This window comes from Neovison vison, chromosome 11, assembly GCF_020171115.1.
Source record: "Neovison vison isolate M4711 chromosome 11, ASM_NN_V1, whole genome shotgun sequence".
Classification (NCBI taxonomy): Eukaryota; Metazoa; Chordata; class Mammalia; order Carnivora; family Mustelidae; genus Neogale; species Neogale vison.
The window spans coordinates 156,961,682-156,984,246 of record NC_058101.1 but is presented as its reverse complement, the minus strand read 5'-3'; the positions used below and the strand labels follow the sequence as shown (position 1 = coordinate 156,984,246).

The window sequence follows — 22,565 nt, the reverse complement described above, 5'->3', positions numbered from 1 at the left end:
TGTTATAGGAGGAAAATTATGGAAAAACTTCAAAGTGGACCAAAAAGATTATTAGGTATACTCTCTGGCTTGGCTTCTAGGTTATCTTGCCCTTTCCTTATCGTTGAGCTATTTGACAGTGGCTAGAAACAGCAGAATACTGAGAAAGTATTCTTGTTCGCAAGAATGCGAAAGATTCTTGTCCATTGAAATGGAAATTGTATACAATGAGTGCAGTGGGTTATTGCCTTGTAGGTATTGACCAACATTACCAGTCGTGCATCTGTTTATAAACCCTCTGCAGTATCATTGATGTTTAGATATTTGTTCTTTGGATTCACCTTCGAACCACTTGTAACATCGTACTGGTTTCCTTTTTAAATAACGAGTTAATTAAAATCTATGTCCCATGCTAAAAACAATTGTTTTGTTACCTACACACGTGTGTTTATATGTGCATATAACATCTCTAGAAAGATTCCCAAAGTGCTGCCTGTGATGGCCTCTGTAGGAGAGGAAGCCAGAAAACGTGCTTTTCATTAGATGCCCTTTTGGGTCCTTGGAATATTCTATCATATACTTATATTACCTAAACAAATAAATTTTTAAAATTCCTCTTTGAACTCCCCCAAATCAATCCTTAGCTAGCCCTTACCAAAACTTCAAGTAAATTCACATTTAAATTAACTGGCTGGGTGATGGACCCTGGGGACGGTATGTGTTGCAGGGAGCGCTTTGTACTATATAAGACTGGTGAATTACAGACCTGTACCCCTGAACCAAATAATATATGTTAATAAAGATAAAGATTTTAATACTAAAAATAAATTAATGAACTGGCTTTCTTTTTTTTTTTTTTAAGATTTTATTTATTTATTTGACAGACAGAGATCACAAGTAGGCAGAGAAGCAGGCAGATAGAGGGGAAGGGAAGCAGGCCCCGCGCTGAGCAGAGAGCCCGATGTGGGACTCGATCCCAGGACCCTGAGATCATGACCTGAGCCGAAGGCAGCGGCCCAACCCCCTGAGCCACCCAGGCGCCCTGAACTGGCTTTCTAAAGAGATCTTTCTCAATAAGCTCCCAGCAGATCGCAACCTACCTCTCAGTGTCATACCTAGCACTGCACTTCTGTACTCTTTAAAATCAAGGTTTAAACTTTCCTCTTCAAGATAGCTCTAACACTGTAGCCACATTTTGGTCCGATAGCCCTAATTCTATTATGAATTTATGAAGGGCTCCGATAGTCTCAGAGTGGAGGGGAGCGGCAGACCCGTTCGCCTATTTTGCAGTTTGAAGTTCACCTTGCTTCTTCCCCAGCTGTGCATACTCAATAATCCTCTTGTCTAATTATAGCCAGCAGCTCTTCCTCTGAGCTAAAGGTTCTCAAGCTTGGATGCATATTAAAATCGCTTGGGGGAGCTTTTAAAAATGGGAATGCCCAGACCAATTAAATCACAAAGTCTGGGGGTGGGACACAGACATCAGTATTTCTTAAAGTCACTGAGGTGATGCTAATATTGGAAAACACTGTCCTGTGCAATGAATGGTACTGATTTAGCAAAAACTTCACATAGGATACCTCAGCAGCAAAAGCACTCAGGATTTCTTACCAAAAGATCTGTGCAGGTGGTGAGGAAGGTCCACACGGACACGGGAGATGGCCCTTCCAGAATATGCATATGCACCAAATCTGTTTTAACTTGGGCTACCTCTGGAATGGGGCAGACTAGGTATTTGGTGTGGTTTAAAAGCCTGAAGTGACTTGGTCATTCTTTAGCATTTTGTTTTTGTTTGCTTTAAAAAAAAAAAATGGTTCTGAATTCAGCTAACCTCTCACTGAGTAGAAAATACAGACATTGAGTGCATTTCCCCTTTTCCTCTGCCGTGAGAGGCATGAAGCCAGCCTCATGGTGGGTGACATCTAATACCACTGCCACCATATGGCTGCATTCCTGACAAATACTTATATTTATCACACACCAGACGTCTGGGAAAACCACATACTGTACATGACCTATTAAATGTCTGTTTTTGTCAAAGCTCCTCGAACCCCATTGCTTTCACCCATAACAGTGTACTTTAGTAAGAGGTCTTTGTTGGGAGAGTTAGTTTTAGAAGGGAAGAGGTTAAAGAACATGTATCCATTAATTTATTTTGGAATGGTAAGGCAAGGAAAGAGTGTATTTCTTGGGATGTCCTCCCCTTGCCCAAAAGATGTCTTTTTAATGGGAAGTCCTGATGAATAGTCTGCTTCTGTTTAACATTTTAAATCATTGTATTGTTGCCTCAGCCTTTTATTAAACATGAAAATTCATATCATAAACTCTGCTGTGATTGCCTTCATGCACTCATTGTATATCCCCCTCCCTTTTGTATAGGAAGACAGAGATGTCAATAACCCCATGCCTAACCGAGGAGGCAATGGATTAGCTCCTGGGGATGACAGATTCAAACCTGTGGTACCATGGCCTCATGTTGAAGGAGTAGAAGTGGACTTAGAGTCTATTAGAAGAAAAAACAAGGCGAAAAATGAACAAGAGCGCCATGCTGGAGGAGATAAGCAGAAAGACATAATGCAGAGGCAGTATCTCACATTTAAGCCTCAGACATTCACCTACCGAGATCCTGTGCTACGTCCAGGGATCCTCGGTAACTTTGAACCCAAAGAACCTGAGCCTCATGGAGTGGTTGGTGGCCCTGGAGAGAACGCCAAGCCATTGGTTTTGGGACCAGAATTCAAACATGCAGTTCAAGCCAGCATTAAAGAGTTTGGATTTAACATGGTGGCAAGTGACATGATCTCGCTGGACCGCAGCGTCAATGACTTGCGACAAGAAGAGTAAGCACACATCCTCTTCTTTCTAAAATTGGGGCAGCTATTGTTCTGATAGATATTTAGTTAGATTGTTAGACTGGAGAAAATATCTTTGCCTTTATTCCAAGGAAATAAAAGGCTCTTCGGTCTGCAAAATGGCCAGAAGGAGGAGATCGCTCCATTTATGCCGTTAGAGTGAAGGTATGACCTATAAAATTCTGGGGGTTTTATATCTGTGCTCCTCACTTGTGGTCCCTGGACTGGCACCAGTGTGTGAATTTTTTGTTACCAGTCCATAGTGAAAACGTGAATTTGTGCCAGAGTGTAAACCAACCAGTAAATAATTTGTTTAGGACAAGTGACAATCTTTTAATAACAAAACTGTCTCGATGCATTGATTTTCATTATGGATCAAGCCCCTTGTCTTGTTGGAATAATAACAAATAGTAACGCTATTCTAGCTATCTCCTGTAATTACCTAGATGTTGATGTTTCCCTTAAGTTTTTTTCTTAGTCCTGCACTTGGAAATCGGAACTCTGGGTCTAATGTAAAAGGAGTCCTCAGCAGATAAAGCTATGGCCTAAACTTCCAAATTATTTTCATGTAGTTTGATTTAAAATAAAGGATCAAAGGATCCCCAACTCCTAACCTGATAGACAGTGGTTACTGTGATTAAACTCAAAGCTTTTCTCTTTCAGTTTATTTAATAACCTGTTCTGCTTCTGTAGTATCTAAATAGCCTCTGTTAACATGGTGCAAATTTAATTCTGTACTATTAGAAAACTCTCAAAATGTATTCTGATGATGGATTGCTAATGTAATCTTTGTCCTAAAAGGTTAACACATTTATGCTCACACACAGAGACCCCATTGCAGTGTTCCATAGGACCGTTAAGAAAGATTCTTTACTTAATATAGTGCTACTCAATAGACTTTTTCCTTTTTAAATTTTTGTTTAAATTATAGTTAAGTTAACATACAGTGCAGTATTGGTTTCAGTAGAATTCAGGGATTCGTCACTTCCATACAACACCCAGTGCCCATCACAAGTGCCCTCCTTAATCCCCATCCCCCATCTAGCCCATCCCCCACCCACCTCCCTTCCAGTGGCCCTCAGTTCTTTCTAGTTGAGAGTCTCACATGGTTTGCCTCTCTCTTTTTCTTTTCCCCATCCCATACGTTCATCTGTTTTGTTTCTTAAATTTCAAGACTTTGGACATTCATCTATTAATTGGTAAGAGTGAGAGGGGGTGAATGAAATATGCGAAGAAAGCAGAGGAGTAGAAGTACAGAACCATGACGGTGAGAGGAGTTAGAGCATCTCAAGGGACAGTGGAGGAGGAAGCCTGGAGCAATTGATTCTAAATCAAAAGTAGAGGCTTGCCTGGTCACAAGGTTGCCAGATTTAGCAAATAAAAACAGAGGACACTCGATTAGATTTGAATTTCAGATGAATAATGAAGAACATTAAGTATAAATATATCCCAAATGGTGTATGGGACATATTTATACTTTAGAAAATAGTTGTTTCTCTGAAACCTGAATATAACCGGGTGTCCCATACCCCTCCAGTCAGGGGCGGAGGGTGGTGGTTATGGAGCTAGAACTGCCACACGAGTATCCTTTAAGACCCATATGAGGCTCTGCAACTGCCACACGAGTATCCTTTAAGACCCATATGAGGCTCTGCAGTCCCTTATCTGGAGTGTGTCCTGGTTATCTAAAATACAGCACTTAAACATACTGTTTATCTCTGTGACAGAAGGTTATCTGAGAACCTATCAATGGCATCCTCATCACTGAGAAGGGAAGGGGAGAGTAACACGGATTGACTTCCTACTACATGCCAGGACTTACTATAGGTTCTCTTACTTAAATTCTTACAACCAAACCTTGAGAGTTTTTACCTGTGTAGGTAGTCTGAAGCTTGGAGCTCTGACTTCCGTGTGTTTGCCCAGCAAAATGGCAGAGTTGTGGTTCAAGCCAGGGTGGTTTGGTGTGAAAGCCCTATCTTTCCACCATACGTCGTTATCTCAAGGTAGGTCTTGCCCAGGTGACGTGCCTCCGTGCCATGTTACAGTCTGTGGGTGAGCTTAGTGTCGAAACGGAGGTTTTTAGCACTTGGGCAATTTGTAAAAGATCATTAATAACACCAATATAAATCTGGCTCACTTTTCAACATAAGAAATAGGCTAAAAAGCGAAATGACCTACAAGCAGAGAAGTACACGCCTGTCTGTCTCCCTCTCCTTCACCCCACACATCCATTCTGTCTGCAGGCCTCTAGCTTCTGCCACCAAAACACGTCTCCGATTACTTCGGAGGCGAGTTTGTTCATTCCCACTGCTACCACCCAAGTCCAGGCCGCCATCATCTCTCTTGAAATCCTGCAAGAATCTCCTTCACAGTTTCTCCAATTCAGTTTCTGCCTCCTCTCTTTTCCCACAGAAGCCAGTATGGTGTCTGAACCACACAACTCTAGCTTATCTGCAACGATTCTTTGCCTTCCTAGTGCACTTAAATAAAATCCAAACTCCTTAGTGGCAGCCGCAACCCTTCCTTGTCTTGACAACCTCCTCTTGTACTGTGCTCTGGCTCAGAATGCTCTAGCTGGGCTGGCCTTCCCGGTCTCTTTGCCTGTGCTCTTCCCTCCTCTACGGATACTGTGGCTGGCTCCTTCCCGTTCTTTAGGTCTTAGTAGAAGCTCTCTAACCGTGCTGTCTAATTTGGTAATGCCCTGCTTTATTTTTTAATACTGCTCTCTGACCATTTCATTCATAGTACATATCCAGTTTTATAATTTATCAAATTTATATAGGTATTGGTTTATTTAGTTGTTTATTGACCATCTTTCTTACTGCATGATGAGGTCCTGGGAATGAGGAGTTTGCCAGTTTTCTTCACCAGCTACTTCCAATAGCTGACAGCCAGTTGGTAAATATCTGTTGAGAGAACAAGTGAATGAATGAATGAATGAATGGAATCTGCTAGGGTTCAAACCTTGACTTCATTACCAGATGTGAGATCTTTGATCAGTTACTTATACTCTGTTACCTAATCCTTAAAATTACTCTAACAATACCTATCTCCCTGGATTGGCATTGGAATTAAATGATATAATAGACTAAAAGTCTTCTGTCACAGGCCTGGTGGCACTTAAGTGTTCTTGAATTTTAATAATAATAATAATAATAATTATATCATATTATTATTATATCATATATATTATACATATACTATAATATATGTATAATAATTATATCATATATAATAATACAATATACATATATTATAATAATATACATATAATATATGTATAATAATTATATTATTATTATTATTGTGGCACTTTCTTCAGGTCATATACCCTCTTGTCAAAATTTTCATGTTTTCAGTTCTGTTTAACTTTGAGGTCCTCTGTTGCTTTTTGGAAGATGTAAATGTCACACACTCCCTTATCTTCATCATCTTGCTTCTACTTGTTACCTTCCATGATGGCAACGCCTTCCCCTCTTCTGTGGTAAGTTTTTTAGACATACCAATTATTGCCACCTAAACCTCCAATCTCTCTGAGTACTCTTTGCTCTCATATAACTTCCTTCCTTCCTTTGTCTCTCCCTTGTCCTTTCTTTCTGGCCTTCCTCATTGCATCCCTCTTTCCCCCCATCTTTCCTCTCCCTTCCTTCCTTCTTCCGTGCCACACATAGGCTGATCACTTCCTGTGTTCTTTTCTCTTGCATAAGTACTTAGAAATTGGATATTGCATGTTTCTATGTATCATTCCTTTAAGTACATTGTCCTCGGTCAAACAGAAGGACCCAAGACTATCTTAGCAAATGCTCCTAAGCCCCTCTTTAAACTTCTATGCTGGTGAGAAAACTCTCTCTTTTATGCTTCAAAGTACTCAAATATTATAAACCCCAGAAGCTTTTTTTGGTTTTTGAGAGAGAGAGAGAGAGCATGCAAGCAAGCTTGTCGGGGGAGAAGAGAGAGAGAGAGATTCTTAATCAGGTATCAAGCCCAGTGCGGGGCCCAGGCAGATCTTGATCTCATGACCCCGAGACCATGACCTGAGCCAAAAATCAAGAGTTGGGATGCTGCGCCACCCAGGTAGTCCCCCCAATTTTTTCTAAACTGAATCCAGATCACCCCCTGCTGGCAAGATTTGATTTGTTTTAGAGAGAGAGAGTACTCGAGCAGAGCAGGGAGGGAGATAGAGGGAATCTCCAGTAGACTCCGTGCAGAGTGCAGAGCCATCATTGGCTCGGTCCTATCATGACCTGAGCCAAAACCAAGAGTCACTTGACTGACTGAGCCACCCAGGTGCCCAAAATCCAGATTACTTTTTTTTTTTTAATATTTTATTTATTTATTTGACAGAGAGAGATCACAGAGATTACTTTTTAAACTTGATTCTTTCTCATACTTAAAAAAAGAGAGAAAGAGATAGGCTTCATTCCTCTTTGAACATTGAAAATCCAATGTAGAAAAATAATTTCTAAGTAGAGTTATTCATAAATTAGGATGTGGATCGTCTTAAGAATTTAATGTAAAATTAAAAGGCCAGCAATTAATAAAACATCCCTAAATTTTTACATATTATCCCATATGCAAATTAGCACTTTTCTCCTTTTCTGGCAAATATATTGAAAACAAACCTGCATCCATATCACATATTCAACCTTCCTCATGCTCATCCCACATGGAGAATATGCTAGCTACATAGAGCCCACCAGAGGCTGACTTGGTGTTGCTGACTTTCTGCAGCTTTGGAATATAGGCCTTCTCAGCCCTGTTCTCTTGCATCCATCAGACATTTATTCATTTTTTTTTAAAGATTTTATTTATTTCAGAGAGAGATAGAGAGGTAGAGAGACCACGAGCAGGGGGCAGCAGGGAGAGGGAGAAGCAGCCTCCCCGCTGAGCACACAGCCTGCTGTGGGGCTAGATCCCAGAACCCTGGGATCATGATCTGAGCCAAGGGCAGCCACTTAGCCAACTAAGCCACCTAGGCACCCCTCCATCAGACATTTAAATGAGCCAGCTGCCAAGCTTAGAAACGGTCTTTGGGGCTATTTGTCCAGCTGTGACTTCTGACACTGTGGTTAACTTGTTTGTTCTTGTGGCTGTTCCGTCGTCTTTTCAGATGACTGTTCTCTACCTTAGAAGCAAGACAGAACTGCCCAGCTGCCAACGTGACTCATACTTATGTATGTTACAGCTTTGAATTACATGCACTGGCTGAGTAATTTACTGGCTGTTGATTGCTTGTTAAGAGTGAGTAACTGTATTTTGAGTGAACTGGAGGCCTACTTCTTTTTTAGAAACTTGATCCAAGAATGACTTCACCTGCCTTCACACAAATATCCTATGAAAAACACAGTGGTTTTTTTGACAGTTCGACAGTTATTGAGTATCTCCAATAAGCACTGCACTGTGCTAACCCATTGGTTGACAAGACACAGTCCCTGCCTTTAGACAGCTCCCCATCTGCCCCTGGGGGAAGGGAAAGAAATCCATAATGTAAGAGTCCTAGGAAAGGGGCGAGCCAAATGATGTGGTTCAGAGGGGGGAGGGGTACTTGACAGGAGTCGGAACAAGATGGAGGGAGGGGGAACACCAGGGCTGAAGCCTGGAAGTTGGGTAGGGTCTCTCCAGGAAGAGTTCCAGGTTTAGAAGACTTCAAGACAGCCAGTGACTAGGGAAAAAAACAAGTGGTGTAATATATACTTGGGTCAGGAAGTAGGTATAGAGATACTTGTAGGATAAGTAGCTTCACATTTGGGAGACCGTAGGGTCACGCACAAAGTCATGGGTTGGTGGTCAGGAAAGACCCACCAAAGGTTACACAGAGAATCTTAGGAATATCAGATGAGTAAAGTTGTTGAGAATGGATTACGGGGTGGAGACCAGTTGGAGGGTTAGGAGCTCTAGACCAGGAGCTTCAGTGAAGGGTATAGAACCAGAAAAAGGAGACTCTGTAAGAGAACAGAAATCAGTAGGCCTTGGCAGCTTGATGGAGTGGAAGGAGGAATCAAAGAGAAACCCAGTGCTTGGACAGGCAGCAGCACAGAGAATGGCGCCTTAGCAGGGAAACGTGGTTGGAGCAGAGCAGGCTACTCTGCCCAAAGCTCAGTGGCCTGAACCACTTTTCTCCCAGCTGTAGGTGAATTCCTGCAGAGCCCAGCAGGATGGGGAGGCCACGTGTGGGAAAAGGTGGCGTGGTCTGTTTGTGAATATGTTAGATTTCCTTCAATTAAAGCTCCAGATTTTATTTCCCCTGCTGGGAACTAACTGCCGATGCAAATACATGGAAATTATTCTTGCCCTTTTTCTGCCCAAGAAGACAGACAATCAGAGGTATATAATCCAAGCTATTTTGTTTCAAACAAATGAATTAAATATTTTGACTGGTTGAGCAAATTCATCTGCTTCTAATATTTAACCTTTCCTCCTACCTACGTACCAATTGCATTTTTATTTTGTAGAGAGCTATCTTCATTGCATTTACAAAGTGAAATAATAGATGTTAAAGTGCTCCAAAAATTCTAAGAGCTATGCAAATGTTAATATGATTGTTAATAACTTCCTTAAGCTTGTCTATGGGAAATTGAAGGTTTTGTTGGTTTTTTTTTAAATAAGAAATTTTCACTTACACTCATGCCTATATACTAGACAATTCTCTTCTTACCTGATACCAAAATATTCATGTTTATACTCTTATTGAAGGTGAATTGTGATCATGAGATTTTTTTTTTCTTTTTCTATTTGTGTTAAAGGCTTTCTTTAATACATTTGTTTGGAATATAGTGCTATAATTTATAGAACATACCATTTTCAAAGCACTTATTTTGTTGAAATGGTATAGGGTTCCTTTTAAATCTCAGTTTCTACCAATGACCCATAGTTTTCAGTTAGAGCTAACTAAAACTCTGAGCCGGACATCAGAAGTTAAAACAAATTATTAGAATGTATAAACCCGATCTACACATACAATTGTGAATCATGTACGTGCGTATGGATTTCAGCACTATGTCCCAGTTTCTGTTAGAATATATGGCAGACCCCATCCAAACTGCACCGTTCACAGCTACCAACACCTGGTCGTTTTCTCTCATGAATGGCCCAAGATGTGTCTCATTTTTCAAACTACAGTTTGGGAACCCTAGGTTTGATCTGCAGGAAACATATTTGAAATTGGTTTCAGATGACCCATGATGGACATATTGCTTCTTTTTTGTCTTCAAAGGTATTACTTTCTAACTGGCTTGAAAATTTTTACTCTTAGAAGCCACTTTTTGTGAGTTCAGACATTTTCCAGACTAAAAATAGCATTCTAACACCTGGTTTCTCTTTTTCCTTTTCCTCTAAACCCACATACACACAGATGCACACACATGAGCACACACACACACGAGCACACACTCACACGTGCACACACACACACACGTGCACACACACGAGCACACACACAGGTACACACTTTGCACGTTGGTGTTTTCTCAATGCGGTGCACAGCTGATTTTTATTTAAGGTCCTGGCTGACAACTGGAGATGTTATTTAGCCAAAGTGGAATTATTACAGATCAGGGGTAAGTTAGGTCATCCCAGTTTCCACAGCAGTTGAGGAGGGTTCCATGTTCATAAAGTGAGCCTACAAAAACTGGAGATAGAGGGAATTTGCTCTAAGCCACCATGAGCAGAGTAGCAATCTTGAGAGCCACTCTCCCCTTAATCTTATTCTGGGATGGCTCCCTTCCCTTGGCAAAAACTTTCTTCTCCTGCCAAACTTCATTTGGTTGATAAAGTCCTTCCCATTCTCTAGTCACTATCCAAGTTGCTCTGTTGAAAGGGACTTTGCTCCATTTCCCCTGCATCCCCACCACTGGCATTACAGAAATGTGAGTAAGAAATGCCTGATGAAAAACTGTAAATCAGGTGACTCATTTTTGTTTTTCAAACCCTCCACTCCCAATTTTAGAATTTAGAATAAGAGAAATACGTAGAGAGGCACCACTGGATAACCCATAACATTCCACCCCAGAGACAGACAATTTCAGCAAAAGAAAATCTTGACTTTTTTTTTTTTTAAGATTTTTATTTATTTATTTGACAGATCACAAGTAGGCAGAGAGGCAGGCAGAGAGAGGAGGAAGCAGGCTTCCCACTGAGCAGAGAGCCCTAGCGGGGCTCGAACCCAGTACCCTGGGATCATGACCTGAGCCGAAGGCAGAGGCTTTAACCCACTGAGCCACCCAGGTGCCCTGAAAATCTTGACTCTTCTTTCCCCCCACTTTAGGCTAAGTTTCCCACCCATGAGGAGCACTGCCATGGAGGTTGAGGGATGTTTTTTGTGCCCACTCCTACTAGAGCCTCTGAGTTTTGGAAATAATGATCATTTCACCGAGTTTAGTCTCTTTGTCCTCTGCTATAAGGTTATCAGATTCTTCCCCACCCCCGCGGGGAGAGTTCCAGAAGCAGACCCAGGCAGGCCACAGTGCGGTATGGGTGCCGAACACCTGTCTCTCCCCTGGGAGGGTTGCATGACCTTCTGTGGCAGTTGAACAGCTCAGATGAGTAGAGGCAGCCAGGCTATTAGGTACAGCCTGTTAATTCCAGTGTGTTCCCTTAGTGCATATGGGCTTGTGTGTGTGTGGTGAATAAGAGAGATGCTAGAGGCACCAGCTACACTTGCTACTGTGTTAAGCTGTCTCGGGAAGCTGCCAGTGGATCCAGAGACACTGAGAGGAAATGGACTGGGGAAGAAGGGTGTCTCTGGATCAGACTTTTAATTTTGGTGAAGCTTCTCTGTATTAGAACCAAATGTCCCCCAGGACCTACAGGAAGGAAAACACAAGCCCCTGGGGTTTAAAGACTGAAAGATGGTCCATGAATGTCAGTGTTGATTTTAGCTAAGATTTTACTCTCTGGGTTCTCATCCCAACGTTCCCTACCCTTGGAGTGGTCTGGTCCTATCTCTGTTTTAGGTCCTATTTGCTTCTCTTTCTTTTTTGAAATACATGATTTTGCAAAACAGAGTTTTACCTGGATATTATCTATCCATCTCTCTATGACCTTGTAGCAAAAGTGTTTGTATTGTACCTCAGGGGTAGTCAAAGCCAAACTTGCGGACATAGGATCATCATAGTGTGACTGCAATGTCATAACATAGGGTGTTTTCCACATTTAAGATGAATTCTCTACATGGAACTGGTTAACTGTTAAGCCAAGCATGAATGAACCTTTAAGGAAAGGGAAAGCTCTACCCCTTATTTATTCCGGAAGCCCCTGCAACCACTCTGGGAGGTTGTGATCTGTAAGGGAGTGCTCTTGTTGAGCCACACACTAGGGAGAAACTTTGGCCAGTTGAGAGCCAGGTCTCGCTACTGTCATGTTAGGCTGTAAAAGCCGGAGGTGACAGCCTCACCCCTTCCACAGAGACACATGTGGTTACCTCTGGGATAGCTGGTAGAAAGAACTAGTTTGGGGGAAAAGCAAAAAGTAGGCTGTGGGAGAGATGGCAGTCTTTAAAAGTGGTTGTACCAGGTCAAAGCCTTCCTTCCTCTTGATTGGTTGAGTTTCAGGCTGACATCCACTACTCAGTTCTGGGCCAATTGTGACAGCCCACCCATGGCAGAGAAAAGTCCTTGGTGGAGGGGGCCGGGGGAGCAAGGGGTGGGGACTGAAAAGCAGGATCATCCGTACCAATTCTTTTTCATAAGCATGTATTATAGAAGTAGTGAGATGAATAATTTGCTGTACAACTTCTTGAGTGCACTTGTAAATTACTTATCTCTGCCCACTTTAAGCTGAGTATGTTAAAAAATGCGCTTGGTATGTTGCAAATAGAATTATCACTCTTGCAACACGGAAGGGGAGCATGCTAAAAAAGTAAAAAGGTCAAACGAATTGCATGTGTTAAAATTACGTTAAAATACAGTGTAACTTCAGTTATATCTAGGAAATGGCCTGTAGTTTTTGCTCTCCTCTTCACGACATCCCTGCAGTGAGCTTCCACTTTCCAAAATGTAGTCAATGTGTAGGAGGAAAATCACATTTTTTAGTAACTTATTTTAGAATGAGCCGTGCCATTTTAATCAAAAGGAAGATCTCTGCTCCTTCTCCAAAATAGCAGGTTCCAATGAGCAAATCAAAAAGCAGGTTAAAGGGCTCTGGGGAACGATTAGAGAATCTACACTGTGTATTCTTAGACCCTGGAGATGCACTACTGTCACTTTAAAGGAAGGAGTTGGAAAGTCTTTACCAAAAGCTGACGTGAGTGAAGAGCAGACCAGCGGACTGCTGTGTTTCATCTTTTGTGAGGCAGGAGCTCCCCCCAGAGCCACAAGAGGCTCGCTCCAGGCCTGCTGGCTTGGGTCCCTCCCTAGAAGATCGGCAACACGCCTTCTCACAAGAAGAGTAGGGAGGGAGCAATGGAGGAAGACAAACTCCTAAAAGTTTTTGTTGATACACGTGGGATGCACCACTTCCTGGGCATGTAGCATCAGGTAGTCAGTCTTACTTAAGACCAAAGAGGGGACACCCGGGCAGCTCGGTCAGTTGAGCATCTGCCTTCAGCTCAGGTCATGATCTCAGGGTCGTGGGATTGAGCCCGGCATTGGGGCATTGGGCTCCCTGCTCTGCAGGAAGCTTGCTTCTTCCTCTGCCTCTGCCTCTCCCCTCCACTTGTTCTCTTTCTCTTGCTCTCTTTCCCAAATAAATAAGTAAATAGTCTTTTAGAAAAATAAAAGCAAGCAAAGAAGAGTTTATCTTGGAGGCAGACATGAAACAGCCTAGATTTGGTCTGACTGCTTCGTAACCTTCTCTGGCTTCTGTCCTATGTGCTCAGCTCTGCCTCCACAGTCATCAGATGCTGGACATTAGGGCTAGGGGCAGGACAGGTTGGAGTTAAGGGTCTGCTAGGGGACATGTGCCACAGACCTGGAAAGACACAGAAAGGCAGGTTCCAGCCCTAGGGCATTTATTTATACTTTTTTATATGGTTTTGGGGAAAATATTTCTCAGTCACTATTTTTTTAAAAAAAGATGTTGACAGCAAACACAAACAGGCAGAGTGGCAGGCAGGAGCAGGCTTCCAGCTGAGCAGGGAGCCTGACACGAGGCTCAGTCCCAGGACCCTGGGATCATGACCTGAGCCGAAGGCAGATGCTTAACTGCCTCAGCTGCCCAGGTGCCCCTTCTCAGTCACATTAAATGCAGTATAAGCTATGTTTACCATTTCGGCAGAATTAACTCTGTCACTGTGATGGCGCTTTGCTCCTGTATTTCTCCCATACAGCAGGTCATGAAGACAGAGGGTCCTCTGTAAGTGACAGGATCAATAACATCATTGTCCATTTTATTGAGCACCTGTTGTATGTCTGGCAGTGTGCCAGGGGCTTTTTGACTGAACTGTCTCCAATCTTTACAACCGTATTGAAACTACATATTTTTTGCACTGTGTTTTTTGGTGATGTACGTGGGGCTCAGAGAGGTAGGTAATTTGAAGGTCACATAACTGTAAGATGGTGGCCCTGGGATTCAAAATCTGGCTTCTAGAGCACGTTGCCTCATCAGTGATGCTGAACTAATGGCCAAGGGGTTTGTGTTACGGGAGACTACAGTGTGCTAACTTTCTTAAAACGAAAAACGCAGAAAGTTAGGAAAAGGTGAAAGGCAAAGACTTTTTTTTAAGATTTTATTTATTTGAGAAAGAGAGACAGAGATAGGGAGAGAGAATACCAGTGGGAAGGAGAGGGAGAGGTAAGCTCCCTGCCCAGCTGGGAGCCCAATGAGGGGCTTGATCCCAGGACTCTGGGATTATGACTTGAGCCGAAGAGAGAGATACTAAACCCAGACTGAGCCCCCCAGATGCCCCAGGCAAAGACTTTTTATCTTATTATTGCAGAGGTTTTTTTCTGCCCCTAAGACAGGGTTTCTCAGTCTCAGCACTGTCACATTCTTTGTCATGGGGGATGTCCTGTGCATGGTAGGGTGTTTCTCAGAATCTCTGCAGTCTACCCGCTAGATGCCAGGGGCACACGCACCCTGGCCCTGGTTGTTGTGACGGCAACCACAGATCTCTCCAGAGTTTGCCACGTGTTCCAGGTAGGGCAAAATCTCCCCTGATTAAGAACCACTGTTCTAAGAAGTCAAGGGAATGTTTTGGTGGGTAGAGTGAGGGCGGTGGTAATACAGTGGAAAGAACAGAGATGAGATTTCATTGTGGGAAAGAATAAGCACATATTGACCGAATGAGTCAAATAAATAGGAAGGCCTGATCTGTGGTAGAATGAAGTTAGTTATTAGAGGTGAAGATGTCATCACGGGTCTTAGGCTACCTTGAGGCAGAGTATCAGTGACGTTACAGTAATCATTCACAGATCCATGGATATCTCTTCTGCTTTTTTTCCATGTAACAAATACTGGGAGTACAAAGCACAGAGCCACACTTTATTCCACTGTTGAAAAAAAAAGGGGGGGGGACCAATCCTGCCTTTTATTTAATCCCACCTTTCAGTCAGTGCTGGCCACTGATGACATTTTCAAAAGTGAGTGCATTTTGTCTGAACTTGATCCTAAGTTACTCAAATCATTCTTCTCTCGAATTATCTCCTATTTCTATTCCACCCCCACCTTTTTAAATCTGGACAACTACTAATACTTGTTGGGGAGGGAAATTATTCTAAGAAATAAATATTGACAGTACTTGTGTTACTAACCTGCAAAGACAATTTTATGCTCATTAGTATCATTGTAAGGCAGTGATATTTTAGTTATGTATCAGCAAGTATCAGAATGAATTATGTAAAGGTAAAACCTGTAATAAAATATCTGGTGCCTTGGCCTGTTCAGATTCTCTGGACCAGCAGTTCTTTACCTTTTGGTCTCAGGCCTCCCTTCAACGCTTAGAAATTATTAAGAGCCCCAAATTATTAGACTTTGGTTTATATGCTATATATCTATCAAAATTTACCATATTGAAACTAAAAAAGTTTTAAATTATTCAGTTAATAATAATAAACCCATTACATGTTAACACATTTTTATCAAAAGTACATTTTCCAAAATGAAAAAAAAATGTTTGGTAAGAGTAAAATTATTTTGCATTTTTACCAGTTTCTTTAATGTCTGGCTTACAGAAGGTATCTAGATTCCAATATCTATTTCTCCATTCAGTCTATGCACATATGTTGTTTTGGTTGAAATATATGAAGAAAATCTGGCCTCACACAGATATGTAATTGGAAAAGAGAGTATTTTTAATAGCCCTTTCAGATAATTGTCGATATTCCTCCTTGATACTGTGCCAAAACATAGCCATAGTAGTTTTTGAAAGGTAGTTGTAATGTAGAATCTGCAGCTATACCAATGAGCCTTGAATACTCTGTTGTTTGTCTGTGTTGCACTTTAGTCTTTTCCCGGTGAATGATGCAACATCACCTGTTCATACCCCAAGTAATGCAGAGCTTCCAAATATTGACAGTTTCATTACATATGTCATCATCAGATCTCATCAGAAAGGGTTTTAATTCCTGGGAAGCTGTCCTAATTCCAGAATTCTAAGTTTTGCTTGAAAGCTCAGGTTTTATCATCAGAAACAAATGATGTCAGCTGTTTTCCTTAAAAGTGACATAAGCTCCCTTCATCCACATTTGAGAAAATGCCAAATAACCAAAACTTTCGTTCAATGAAAAAATTGGCAAGTTCAACGGGGAATTCAGTTATACAGCGCTTTTTTTTTGAGACAACCATCATAATGGAGCAGAAGCCCTCTTTGCATACTTCCCATTTTGTCTCATCAAGTATTAAAAAGTCATGTACTCAAGGGCAGGATTTAATTTAAAAAATTAGTTGCTTCTTCGGGGACATTCAGTGTAGATGGCATTGTTTTTACTGTGAGTGTGACGAAGAGGGACACATACCATCAACTCAAGGACCTTTTGATGCTATTACCTTGATTTGTCCAAGGGCACCAACAGTTTTACCCACCACTGCTTTTCCCCCTCAGAGTAAATAACACAGGGAAAAAGATATTAAGCTCTTAATACCATGAAAATAATTTTGATCTAACCAAGCTCCTGAAAGGGTCTTAGGGATCCCAGTGATCTGTGGATCATACTTGGGGCACCACTGTTATAGATTTTAGAATAAATTAGATAAATAATGAAAACAGACTTCAGAAAAAAGTTGTCAACTTCAGTCTTTCAGTTTGGTCACCAACAAATTATAATATTATAAAGTTAAGTTAGAATTCTTATACCTGATTCATTGGTAATTTCACCGGATTCCATGGTTAGTGATGATTTAGATCATTAAGATGTCATCCTGGTCCAAAATTTAATTGGACCCTATTTTAATTAACTGATAAAGAAGAACTTTAGGTTATGAAAAGTGCTGGAACACCTGCAGAAGGGTAGATGACCTGATAGTATAAGATCCTATCACTGGACTAATTAATAGGACTGATGGGTAAAACAATTAAAAAAAGTCTAGTGTTAATATTCCTGGGAAAGACATGTTTTTAAATGGTGTGACGCAACCAGCCTCCAAATTTGGAGTAGTTTATTCTTATCATAATAATTTAAATTATCCAGAAAGGGTCTTGCGGGAGTAAAAAGGGATTCATACCCAAGGATTCAAAGTTCAATAATTTATTGGCCAGGTACTTTATTATACTAATGTTTTTGTATTGATCATTTTTGATATTTTAGGAATTCATGGCAGAGTGCCCAAAAGCTATTTTCTGAAGTTTAGAAATAGTACTAGAATATCAAATATATCATGCAGGTACATCATAAAATGAGACGAGTAGTATTAACATGACAAATTGATAAGACATTATACAGATAACCTAAGTTAGCTTCCAAACTGTTAGCTCATTTGGGACATCTGCAAAGCTCTTTTTTTTTTTTTTTTTTTTTTTAAGATTTTATTTGTGAGAGAGATCTAAAGAGCGAAAGAATGAGCACAGGCAGACAGAGTGGCAGGCAGAGGGAGAAGCAGGCTTCCCTGCCAAACAAGGAGCCCGATGTGGGACTTGATCCCAAGACGCTGGGATCATGACCTGAGCCGAAGGCAGCTGCTTAACCAACTGAGCCACCCAGGCATCCCTGCAAAGCTCTTTTGCTCTTTGGTAAATCACTAGACGCCGCCCCTCCCCCCAGCCCATGTTCTTTTATTGGTATTTTATCATATATATTGTTTATATAGCAAAGTAATTAAGTTCTAAAGCTAAAATTGATCTTGGAACCAGATTTTTAATAAGGAAAATATAGCAACTTGGGATGCTTTGATTTTTTTTCGGTCCAGCCCACCCTTTCATTTTCAAAAGAAAAAGATCTGTATAATACCTGAGTCGTCAGAAGGCACTTATTATTTCAATCCTAATGATTGTAAAACGAAACAGATACACAGGAAAATCAGAAAAAGTCAACTCTACAAGATTGTCGGTTTGTCTTTTATTTCCCATCAGTATCCATTATGACGTACACTGTGTTCACACTTTGTTGATTCTCAAGTCTCTATCTTCAGAGTATGACTTCTTGGGGAAAACACTCCTCATAGCCCTCTCTGAGTCGGCATCCATAAAAAGAAGGAATTTTAATTGTGTTTAACTTGTTTGGCCACACCATCCCCAGAATCCTTTCTTCAAATGCCTTTCTTATTGACTCTGTGCTTTGGATCTGTGCACCTCCTTGAAACCTTGGACTCCTTAATTCAGTGTGGAAACCTCCAGACATCTTCCAAGGGCTCTTCCATCTGAAAATTACTTTTTTCTATGTTTCTCCACCCTCCCCTGGGCTTTCCACAATGTTTCTCTAGATCTGAAAGCTGAACAGACCCAGCCAGCGAGCAGCTGGTGTGCAGCTGTTACCACTCTAGCTGAGCAGAGCGCTTTCTGTTCTGGCCCTGCCTTCTCTTCCTGGAAGAGCTGAGGAGCCTGGCAGCTTCTGGGCCAGTGCCAGGCTTGACAGCTCTTCTTGGAAAGTAACAATAGATGCAGTATCTGTTAACTTAGCTGTGCTGTATCCCAGCAGAGGCAGGCACTGCTTTGATTCCAGCCCATTAGCAATTTGCACCGTTTGGCAAAACTTGCCCTTGATGTTCAGCCCCTCGACGCTGTGCCCATCCTGGCAGAGAGAACATCAGACTGGCTGCCAGGATACCAGGCTCCCCCCTTCTTTCGTTTCCCCAGGAGCAGGAAGGGGAACAGAATAGATCGGGTAGAAGACAATCAGCTACTTTATATTGCCAAGTTCAACCCTGCTGGAGTCCCTCGGATAGAATCCCGCTGTGAGAACGTCTCCTCTTGTTACCCATACCCAGTTGTACGCATCCGCTCCAGGGAGGGGACGAAACCCGTTCTGGCACCTTGACCAAGAACCGAAAGTCCCCATTCTCCCATTGCAGGGGCAGCTGCTGTTTAAATAATTTGTCAAGTTCTTTTCCCATCCATTTTTACACCTATAGCCACATTTATTAGAACTAAACTTGCTCATCACTCCCTATACTTCCTTCTGTACTGCTGTACATCACTCCCTATGCTTCCTTCTGCTTTGACCTCAGCAGCCTTTGCTATGTGATCTGAGGCTTGTGTCATGGTCAGCATCCTACTGGCACCAACGGGACCATCCCAGGCAGGAGTGATAGGGGGTGGGCCCTGATTTTTCCTACTCCTTCTCTCACACAGACGGCTTATCGTGTGTCCCCGCACGCTCCCCTCTGTGGTTTTGCCTCGTCTGATGCCATCCTGCGGCCAAATCTCTGCTTCCCTCTCACGCCTCACCTGGCCCAGATAAACTACGAGTTATGACAGGTGGGAGCCAAGGGCACAAGATTGCACTTTTGGAGCCGTGTGGCCGCTTCTAAAGGCTATGGCTTGGACACCCAAGGTGGCCACTTCTAAAGGCTTGGACACCCCAAGAACCTTGCTCATAATACATTAAATATTTCAGAGACTCAAAATCCTAGAGCTGAGTGGAGCCAGAGAGCTCACTGTTTCCTCGTCTTATGGATCAAGTACCAGAAGTCTGCAAAGTAAGCAATGACCCAGGATGGTGTGCTACCAGGGGCGTCACCACGTCTCGGGGATATTTCTCCACACCAGGTAAAAGATCAGAAAAGTCTGTTATCGGAGCAGTCATTTTAAACTTGAGACATTTTTATAGTAATAGCATTTCTTTCTTAGAAACAAAAGAGGAGTTTAGGTTATCAATTATGTTGTCAAACAAAAGGGAGCAGTGTTATCAATGACTCTGTCTTTCAGTGTAGGCATTTCAAGTCCCAGCTGTTCGCAGCATGGGTCTCTGCTTCAGTCTAAGTTGGAAGAAGCCATCATAGGGAGAGGGCAGAAAGGCCCTCGAGTGTGGTCAGAGGGGCGGTGTTAGCATTGGTCCAGTGCCTCTCACTTAGGTCATACGCCCTGCCTGCCCCCTGAGCTCATTCAAACCCAAACACCACGGAGATACTATGCGGGAAGTTTTTACTGGAATATCTGCAGAACAGCAGATTCCCACACTTGCAGGTGTGTCAAAGCTAGGAGCGTATCACCATCCAGTGGGTTCTGCAGTGACAAGAAACTATGGCCTTGGCACAGATCAGCAAGTGTGTCCAGCATTGCCCTGCCTTATAGCAGGTGCAGCAGTGGGACCCACTTCACGGAAGCCAAGGCCCTTTTGCAGTGGGGCACCCCCACCCCCAGTGATCCTGAGCTAGAGGGAACAAAGGGTACTGCATGGTACCTGAGAGGAGGACTGAGTTCATGAGTGCTCCCGAGAACAGAAATTCATCCACCCATCACACTTCCCCTGTACAGTGGGCAGGGCAAAAGAATGACAAACTTTGTAACTGACTTTTTGTAGCTGTCCTTATTGGCAGAAGTGAATTTCTGTCCGTGTGTATTTTGCTATGTGGGCGATCCTTGTTATCAAGGTAGTTGTGTTCTATCAAGTCACTATGAACACGGGGTTAGGAATGCAGAAACATTGCTCCTAGAGGAAACTCAGGGTTAGGTTCTTGTGAGCCTCACTGATCATTATGTAGCCTGGATATATGTGTGGTTCTGTCTACGAACACCCTGTTTAACATGTATTGTTGAACCGCAACATTGAACTCATGCCTGGAGGAAGAAATCGAACACACATATTATATTCTCCAGAAAGCACAACACTGCCTTCTCACACTTAGGAATGCTAGACAGACTTCAGCACCAGGCTTGGGAGCCATTGCAGACAGTGAAATCACTAACAAAAACCGAAAGAGACTCTTAATCTCAGGAAACAAACTGAAGGTTGCTGGGTTGTGGGGAGCTATGGGGTGGCTGGGTTATGGACATTGGGGAGGGTATGTGCTATGGTGAGTGCTGTGAAATGTGTAAGCCTGACGATTCACAGACCTGTACCCCTGGGACAAATAATACATTATATGTTAAAATAAAAAAACAAACATAGAACTGAGGAGAAGATGGCCCTAAATAGACTCTGAAAAGCACACTGTTTACGGTTGTCAGAGTAGAAACTGAAGACAGAGTATCCTCCTGTGTCTGCCTGTAGGCAACTCGAGTTGCAATTCGCTTTTTTTTCTTTTCTTTTCTGTCTTTCTTTTTTTTTTTTTTTTTTTTTTTTGCTGCTTTGTACATGTTCTCAAATGACTGTAACAGTGTCCGGTATCGATTTGGGGGTTACAAATAAATTTTAGGGAGTGCGCAGGTTGACACACCAGACTCCAGGATGAATAAGGATCTGTTGCATTTTTGTGTATTTGAATATGGAACTCAGGTTAATCACAGAAACATTTAGTATAGGGGCACCTGGGTGGCTCAGTGGGTTAAAGCCTCTGCCTTCGGCTTGGATCATGATCCCAGGGTCCTGGGATCGAGCCCAGCATCAGGATCTCTGCTCAGCAGGGAGCCTGCTTCCCTTCCTCAATCTCTGCCTGCCTCTCTGCCTACTTGTGATCTCTGTCAAGTAAATAAAATCTTTAAAAAAAAATTAGTATATAGTTAATGAACATAATGCCCAATACCCCATTATGGTAAGTGCAAATTTCAGGAACACTGGCAGTTCTAGTAAACCAAGTATTTTTTTAACCTGCTAGTTTATGCCAAAAAGATAAGGCAATAATGGCTTATAGAAATGTCAAAACCAAAAGTGTAGAATATTAAGTTTTTCTATTCAAAGAACGGAAAGAAACTGGACTAGTTATTATAAGTATACCTCCATAATTAATCTTTCTTTTCTTCTTCCCACACCTCCTTCCCTACATCACTCCTACCTCCTTTACTACATCTTACTACTAAAATGATCTTGGGACGAATTTGGAATCCTGCCAGGATGTGCTCAACAGGGGCTGCTGCTAGCAGGGGCCCGGGCAGTGAAACGCAGGAGGTTTTCTGCCCGTTTGGAATATTTATTAGATTCAGTGATGAAATCACCTCTGTTGATTAGCACACCTAATCTGAATTTCAGAGGTACTGATGACCATTTCATGTGATGGTGTCTTGCTTCCAGGCCCCAAGTATGTCACCTTACCTAAATGGTTAGATGCTTTGTGAATCTGTTTAATTTCTTATAACTAGCCTAGACTTTTGTCAGGAATACTTATTAATTTTAGATTTTATCTCCCTCCTCAAGAGCAGTGATTTAAGTTCATTCCGGGTAGTACTTCAATAAAAGAACATCACACCTGTTAATTCAGTCTTGGTCTCAGAGGAATAAACAACAGTCTTCTAGACCATGGCCACGAAGTCCCATTACACAATGATGGCAG

General features: G+C 42.1%; 1 protein-coding gene across 2 annotated transcripts in view; it reads left to right on the top strand.

Annotated features, from left to right (window-relative positions):
- The window catches only part of GALNT7 (polypeptide N-acetylgalactosaminyltransferase 7), a 142,450-nt gene that overhangs the window by 72,580 nt on the left and 47,305 nt on the right, over window positions 1-22,565 (top strand). For both annotated transcript variants that reach the window (XM_044225093.1, XM_044225094.1), the window contains exon 2: window positions 2,359-2,819. In XM_044225093.1, coding sequence (XP_044081028.1) covers window positions 2,359-2,819 — 461 coding nt within the window. The remainder of the gene's footprint in view (window positions 1-2,358; window positions 2,820-22,565) is intronic.